The sequence below is a fragment of the Loxodonta africana genome, chromosome 3, assembly GCF_030014295.1.
Source record: "Loxodonta africana isolate mLoxAfr1 chromosome 3, mLoxAfr1.hap2, whole genome shotgun sequence".
NCBI lineage: Eukaryota > Metazoa > Chordata > Mammalia > Proboscidea > Elephantidae > Loxodonta > Loxodonta africana.
Window position 1 is genome coordinate 5,910,235 of NC_087344.1, and position 7,704 is coordinate 5,917,938.

General features: G+C 52.4%; 1 protein-coding gene across 1 annotated transcript; it reads right to left on the reverse strand.

The window, feature by feature from the left end:
• Positions 1-1,028: 1,028 nt before the first annotated feature.
• On the reverse strand, positions 1,029-4,883 carry SMIM44 (small integral membrane protein 44). Its single transcript, XM_064280277.1, has 2 exons — positions 4,630-4,883; positions 1,029-4,338 (listed from the first exon to the last, which is right to left on the reverse strand). Exons 1-2 carry the CDS (start codon positions 4,829-4,831, stop codon positions 4,100-4,102), a joined length of 441 nt encoding a protein of 146 aa, XP_064136347.1. The 5' UTR covers positions 4,832-4,883; the 3' UTR covers positions 1,029-4,099.
• Between the last annotated feature and the right edge of the window lie 2,821 nt (positions 4,884-7,704).

Genomic DNA, 7,704 nt, shown 5'->3' on the forward strand with positions numbered 1-7,704 from the left:
AGCTGCCTCACAGGGTTTCCTAGGCTGAAGTCTTTATGGGAGCAGATTGCCAGGTCTTTCTCCTGTGGAGCAGCTGGTGTGTTGGAATCTTTTTTCAAATTACCTGCCCAGCTTAACCATGTCCCCCTCTCCCCCCAGTGCTCCTTCCAGAGAAAAAAGAGGGGGGCTTAAACAGGGGCTTGGGCTCAGACAGCGGAAGGGCTTGGAGATGGGAGGGGGCTCAGTGGAGAGGGGGAGGGGCCTAGGGAAGGGGGGGGGGACAATGGGGAAGGGAAAGGTTGGGGGCCCCAAGATGCACCTGACCCCATTCCCCTTCTTCCTGCCCCCTCTCAGATACCTCAGTTCGTCAGGAAGGAAAATGGGGAGATGGGGACCCCCACGACCATGCCCACCCCCATGCCCCCCCCACCACCCCTGCCCCAGAGGTCACTCCCTACCCTGCTGAGCCTCAGCTGGCATGAGGAGCAGAGTGACGAACACGAGAAGTGTCCCTGCGGTCTCCATGGCCAACCAGCAAGCGAGCAGTCCCAGGTCTGTGTCCACGGCGCTGGGTGTGGGCCAGACTGGCCCAGGCCCTGGAGGGGGGCCTCCCTTGGCACCACACACCCCTCCCCCGCCAGCCCCTGCCCTCTCCCTCCCAGAGCAGACTCTGGACTCCCATAACAATTAACCCGGAGCTGGCCCCGCCTCCCTGCCACCAGCCCCAGGACCAGTGCCCCAGGCTACCCCCACCGCATCCTCGAGAGTCCCCCGTGAGATGGCCCTGACGTTCCCCCAGGCCCCTCTGCCTGTGCACACCCATCACCCATGTGTAAACTGACAAACTGGAATATAATAAAGATACAGTACAGAGTTACTCTTTGTTGTTTACAGTTACATTGTATTTCTCCATCCTAACAAACCCACTAAGGGGCTCTGGCACCACAAGGGATAAGCGCTCAGCTGCTCACCTAAAGTTGAGCAATTCAAACCCACCAGCCGCTCTGTGGGAGGAAAGACTGGGGCGGGGCGGGGGGGGGGGGTGTTCAGTCTTCCGTAAAGATTAAAACCTTGGAAACCTTATGGAGCAGTTCTACTCCGTCCCTGAGGGTTGCTATGAGTCAGCCCTACGACAACAGGTTTGGCTTCTTTTTTTTTTTTTAACACCACACAAGGAGTCGTTGGGTGATGGGTTAGTGGCATGCTCAGCTGATAACTGAAAGGTTGGAGGTTCGAGTCCACCAAGAGATGCTTCGGAAGAAAGTCCCGGTCATGTCCTTCTGAAAAATCACCCACTGAAAACCCTGTGGAGCACGGTTCCACCCTGACACACAGCAACTGGTTATCGGTTACGTGTGGGGTGGGGGCAGTGGTGGCTCAGTGGTAGGATTCTTGCCTTCTATTGGAAAGACCAGGGTTCGACTCCCACCCAGTGCACCCTGTGAGTAGCCATCACCCATCTGCAGAGGCCTGCATGTTGCTGGGATGCTGAACAGGTTTCAGCGGAGCTTCCAGACTAAGGTGGACTAGGAAGAAAGGCCTGGCAATCGACTTCTGAAAATCAGCCAGTGGAGCACAGTTCTACTCTGACACACATGGGATCAAGTCAGCCAAGGTCATACAGCAATGTCAGAGCAGGATTTGAACCCGGGCCAGGCATCTCCCTCACTGCCAGCTCACACTGTCCCATCCTGGCTCCCCAACCCCTAGGCCCCACATGAGCAAAGGGGCCGCGTGCCCACTGTCCACCTCCAAACCCAGACACTCCAGTGTGTTCAGAGAACTGGGGCATCCTGGGCAGCCAGTAACTCCTGCTCCCACCTCTCCTGCCTCTCCCCCCCCAATCCCTGCCGTCAACCTTGGCCACCAGGTCAATTAGATAGTGGGCCCTGCCTGGGCAAAGGGGAACCCCACCCCAATGCCACAAGATCGGCCACAGCCCTGGTGCATGGCAGGAAGGCCCAGCGGGGGCCTATCCTCCTCCTGTGAGACTTCTATCAGCCCTTTGGAGGTGGGTGGAATTCCAGCCACCTCTCCACGTGCATTTATGGAGGTTTGGTGAATTAATTACTTTTATGTGTGGCCTTTCTAGCCATGTTCTTGTAGTTCCCACCCAGGTGATTGTGTGATAGGGTAATTATGGCCTCCCAAGGGGATTGGTCAGTTTTGCCTTAAAAGAGAGCCAAGTCCAGAGCAGAGAGGAGCCCACCACCACTAAGGAAGGAGAGACCAGCAGCAGAGACCCAGCAGCAGGAGACTGCACGGTGGGCTTCCCGGCCCATGGAGAGAGAAAGCTGAGTGCCTTTGGGCAGAGACTGAGGGCCAGGGAGAGGCGTGCCTGTGAGCACAGCTGGGGAGAGTCTGTCCTAATGGAAGAACTGTATCCTGAGTGTTTCTGAGCCCGAGTTGTAACCTATAACTTCCCTAATAAACCCCACAATTGTGAGTATGGTCTGTGAGTTCTGTGTGGCCATTAGAATGAATTATCGAACCGAGTAGAGAATGCCATGGGAGGGATGGTTGGTGTCAGAATTGGTCAAGATGGTGGAGAGAGAAGGCATGTCTGACCCCTGCCTCATAGGAATCAGCCTTGGGCTGTTGATCTTAGTTCTCCTTCCCCATTGTGGGGTTGGAGAAGGTCAGAGACCTCCCTGCAAGCCATTTTTATAGGAGTGGTTACTATATACCTGGTCTTGTGCAGATGGGCCACTCAGCAGAGTCAGGATAAAAGAATTCAGACGTCCCAGCCCTGGGACCAGCCACATGCTCACTTCCACCACCTAGGTGAGCATATGTTAAGTGTCTATTATGCTCCTGGAAACCCTGGTGGCGCAGTGGATAAGAGCTATGGCTGCTAATCAAAAGGTTGGCAGTTCGAATCCACCAAGTGCTCCTTGGAAGCTCTATGGGGCAGTTCTACTCTGTCCTATAGGGTCACTGTGAGTCGGAATCTACTCAACGGCACTGGGTTTGGTGGTTTTGTATTATGCTCCCAGGAACCCTGATGGCATAGCGGTTAAGAGCTACGGCTGCTAACCAAAAGGTCAGCAGTTTGAATCCATCAAGCGCTTCTTAGAAACTGCTTTGGGCAGTTCTACTCTCTCGTTGTGCATCAGAATCGACTGGACATCAATGAGTTTGGTTGACTATGCTTCCTGTCCTGGGCAGGCTTGGAAGAGGAGGGAGCCTCAGGACTGTCTTGGGGGGATCTGTCCAGTTGGGAAGTCAGGATGCCCAGGGAGAAAAAGATCCAGGTGTTGGGCAGCAGAGCATGGAGGAGGTGGGAGGTGGGGGGGTGAAGGAGATGAGGAAGTCGGGGGCCCCGGGGAACAGTGGGGGCAAGACCTTCATCAGAGCTTCTGTACTCCAAGGTATATGGCTCAAACTGGCTTTTTTACGTGAAAAGCTCCTTACTGTGGGAATGTGGCTAAGTCAATTCCCTGCTCTGTGCCTCAGTTTTCCCATCTGTGAAATGGGGGTGATGTATCCACCCTGGAGGGTTACATGAGCCGTGGAAAGGGCTTACTCAGCACATTGGCAGACACGTAAGTGCTAGGTAAGGTCAGCTGAGGGCTGCGTCGGTTCAGTGGTACACTTCTCACCTTCCCTCTGGGAGACCCCAATTTGATTCCCAGCCAGTGCCCCTCACGTACAGTCACAGCCTGTCAGTGGAGGCTTGCGTGTTACTAGGACGCTGAACAGGTTTCAGGAGAGCTTTCAGAATGAGACTGACTAGGAAGAAAGACCTGGCAATTGACTTCCATGGATCCCAATGGTCTGCTCCCCAACTAGTCATGCGCAGCCGGGAAGCGTTTCATTTCATTGTGCACGAGGTCACCACGAGTCACTCAATGGCAGCTAACAACAACAAGGGTGAGCTACTATTACTTTTTTTTTTTCAAAATCTCATTAGCGTTCCTGGTTTATAGATTGCCGAAGGCTGAGTGAGGCCAAGCAGGGTTAGGTTCTGGGGATGTGGGGGAGGCAGAAGCAGGGAAGGAAACCGTTTCTCCATCCTGTGGGCAGGTAGGTGGAGAAAGGGGCTCAGTTAGCAAAAGTTCCATCGGCCCAACCCCAAAGGGGCCTGAGTCTAGCGCCAGGCCTGCGGGGAGGGCCCAGCTCAGTCCAGCCTCCAGAAGCTGCTTCGGATGGGTGGATCCTTGAAGGCGACAGAAGGGCGACGGGGAGCCTGGGCGGGGGGCTCCACTTGGACCCCCTCGCCACCCCCACCTGTGTCCTCATCGCCCCGCCAGGCCAGGGCCAGCTGCAGATCCAGTTCCTCCAGGTCCTCACCTGCCAGGCTCGGGCGCAGCTCCCGGGGGGCAGCCTCCTGGTCTGGCTTCGGCCCGAAGGCCCAGTCTGCAGCCAGTGGGGAGGGTGGTGAGAAGCCTCCCAGGCCCCGTCTACCCCCGGCCAATCCTGGGCCCAGAGAGACGCCCAGCCTCCCGAGTTCCTGGCCACCCTCTGCCCCACAGCACCAACCCCGAAGAGACTATTGGCCTCCCCAATACCCCACCCACCCTCCAACCCATGGCAGCAACCCCAGGCCCTCTGCCTCCCCAGTTCCCACGCACCCTCTGCTTGTCCGTGGCTAAGGCCCTGGAACCCCCAGCACAAACCCAGCCCGGGTGGCTATAGGTGGTGGCTCACCAGCCAGGTCATGAGCCAGGTCCTTGATGAGGTGGCCAACAATGGCGTAGGCCACGGCCACCACCAGGAGCGCAGCCAGCAGCAGGTACAGAGCGTCCTGGGGCAGGCGGATGGCATCCAGAGGTGGCGGCCGGTACTCCTCGTAGAGCGCTGGGGCCAGGCTCCGGACCTCGGGCTCTTCCTCATCCACCAACCCCGGCATCGCGGCCCTGAGCAGCCGAGGCCCGGAGGTGACCTCGAGGCGGAAGTCTTAAGGGGCTTCGGGCTAAGAGGATTTGGGGCTCCCCCTCAGCCACCATCTGCAGGAATTAATCCCATGGCAGATCGCTTCCGGAGGCCCCGGGCCCCCACCTCTATTCCAGCTGTACCGGCCTTCTACCTACGCATATGCCCTTCCCACCTCCTGGCTGGTGAACTTGTCTTTCTGTCTGCTAAGAACACCCTGCCCCAGGTTTTCACAGGGCATCTCCCCTTGCTTTCTTCCTTCATCCCCCAAATACTTACGCAGCATGTGCTGTGACCAGAAGGGGCCCTGGTGGCGCAGGAGTTAAGTGCTCAACGGCTAATCAAAAGGTTGGCGTTTTGAACCACTAGCTGCTCCGCGGGAGAAAATGTGGCAGTCTGCTTCTGTAAAGATCACAGCCTAGCAAACCCTATGGAGCAGTTATACTCTGTCCTGCAGGGTCGCTATGAGTCGTCGGAATCAACTCCACAGCTGTAGGTTTTTGGGTTAATGTAGCCAGGGACCCTTCTCATGGTTGGGACTCAGCTGTGACAAGGCAGATCGAAGCCCCTGCCCTAATGGGGCTAACCTTGAAGGTAAGGAGCTACTGTCAGGAGGTGCCATCCAGTCGATTTGGACTTATCGTGACCCCATGTGACAGAGCGGAACTGCCCCATAGGGTTTCCTAGGCTGTAATCTTTACGGGAGCAGATCGCCAGTCTTTCTCCCACAGGACCATTGGGTGGGTTTGAACCCACCCAGACAGCAGCCAAACACTTAACCATTTGTGCCATCAGGGCTCCAAGACGAGGAGACAGACGCGGAAATCGACATTTTCAGTTGCTGTCAGTTCTGACTCAAGGGGACCCCATGTGTGTGGCAGATTCCCAGTCCTTTCTTCCGAGAGGCCTCTGGGTGGGCTCAAAACACCAACCCTTCAGTTAGTAGTAGAGCGCTTAGCTGTTTGTGCTGGCCAGGGGCTAGAAATCAACATAGCCTTAGAGCAAATGATACAGTAAGTGCCTGTTAGGTGCGAGCCGATTCCAACTCGTAGCGACCCTACGCGTAACAAAACGAAACACTGTCCAGTCCTGCGCCATCCTTACAATCGTTACACGTGAGCCCGCTGTTGCAGCCACTGTGTCAGTCTGCCTCATTGAGGGTCTTCCTCTCTTTCGCTGACCCTCTACCAAGCATGATGTCCTTCTCCGGGGACTGAGCCCTCCTGACAACATGTCCAAAGTATGTGACATGCAGTCTCGCCATCCTTGCTTCTAAGGAGCATTCTGGGTGTACTTCTTCCAAGACAGATTTATTCGTTCTTTTGGCAGTCCATGGTATATTCAATATTCTTCGCCAACACCACAATTCAAAGGCGCCAACTCTTCTTCGGTCTTCCTTATTCACTGTCCAGCTTTCACACGCGTGTGATGTGATTGAAAATACCATGGCTTGGGTCAGGCGCACCTTAGTCTTCAGGGTGACACCTTTGCTCTTCAACACTTTAAAGAGGTCCTTTGCAGCAGATTTGCCCAATGCAATGCGTCTTTTGATTTCTTGACTGCTGCGTCCACGGCTGTTGATTGTAGATCCAAGTAAGATGAAATCCTTGACAACTTCAATTTTTTCCCTGTTTATCATGATGGTGCTCATTAGTCCAGTTGTGAGGATTTTTGTTTTCTTATGTTAAGGTGTAATCCGTACTGAAGGCTGTGGTCTTTGATCTTCATTAGGGAGTGCTTCAAGTCCTGTGCACTTTCAGCAAGCAAGGTTGTGTCATCTGCATAACACAGGTTGTTAATGAGTCTTCCTCCAGTGCTGATGCCCCGCTCTTCTTCATATAGTCCAGCTTCTCGGATTATTTGCTCAGCATACAGATTGAATAGGTATGCTGAAAGAATACAACCCTGATGCACACTTTTCCTGATTTTAAACCATTTTAAACCATTCATACCTGGTATGAATCCCACTTGGTCATGGTGAATTATTTTTTTGATATATTGTTAAATTCTATTGGCTAGAATTTTACTCAGGATTTTTGCATTTAAGTTCATGAGGAATATAGGTCTATAATTTCCTTTTTTTGTGGTATCTTTACCTGGTTTTGGTATCACGGATATACTGGCTTCATAGAATGAGTTTGGGAGTATTCTGTCCTTTTCTATGCTCTGAAATACCTTTATCCTAGTGGTGTTAACTCTTCTCTGAAAGTTTGGTAGAACTCTGCGGTGAAGCTGTCTGGGCCAGGGCTTTTTTTTGTTGGGAGTTTTTTAATTACCTTTTCAATCTCTTCTTTCGTTACGGGTTTACTTAGTTATTCTATCTCTGTTTGTGTTATTTTAGGATGGTAGTGTGTGTTTCTAGAAATTCATCCATTTCTTCTAGGTTTTCAAATTCGTTAGAGTACAATTTTTCATAGTAGTCTGATATGAGTCTTTTAATTTCAGTTGGGTCTGTTGTGATATCGCCCATCTCATTTCTTACTCAGGTTATTTACGTCCTCTCCTGTTTTTCTTTTGTCAGTTTGGCCAATGGCTTATCAATTTTGTTCATTTTTCAAAGAACTAGCTTTTGGTCTTATTAATTCTTTCAATGTTTTTTCTGTTCTCTATTTAATTCTGCTCTAATTTTTATTGTTTTTTTTTTTCTTCTGATGCCTGAGGGTTTCTTTTGTTGCTCTCTTTCTGTTTTTTGAAGTTGTAGGAATAGTTCTTTGATTTTAGCCCCTCTTTTTGGATGTGTGCATTTATTAATATAAATTGACCTCTGAGCATTGCTTTCGCTGTGTCCCAAATGTTCTGATAGGAAGTGTTTTCATTCTCATTGGATTCTACGAATTTCTTTATTCCATC

What these genes read in the sequence shown, in the direction of transcription:
- SMIM44 (XM_064280277.1), bottom strand. Translation starts at nt 4,831, where the DNA reads ATGCCGGGGTTGGTGGATGAGGAAGAGCCCGAGGTCCGGAGCCTGGCC. An exon ending in CCTGGCTCATGACCTGGCTG is followed by an intron (nt 4,339 to 4,629) that starts GTGAGCCACCAC and finishes CACTGGCTGCAG; the next exon opens with ACTGGGCCTTCGGGCCGAAG.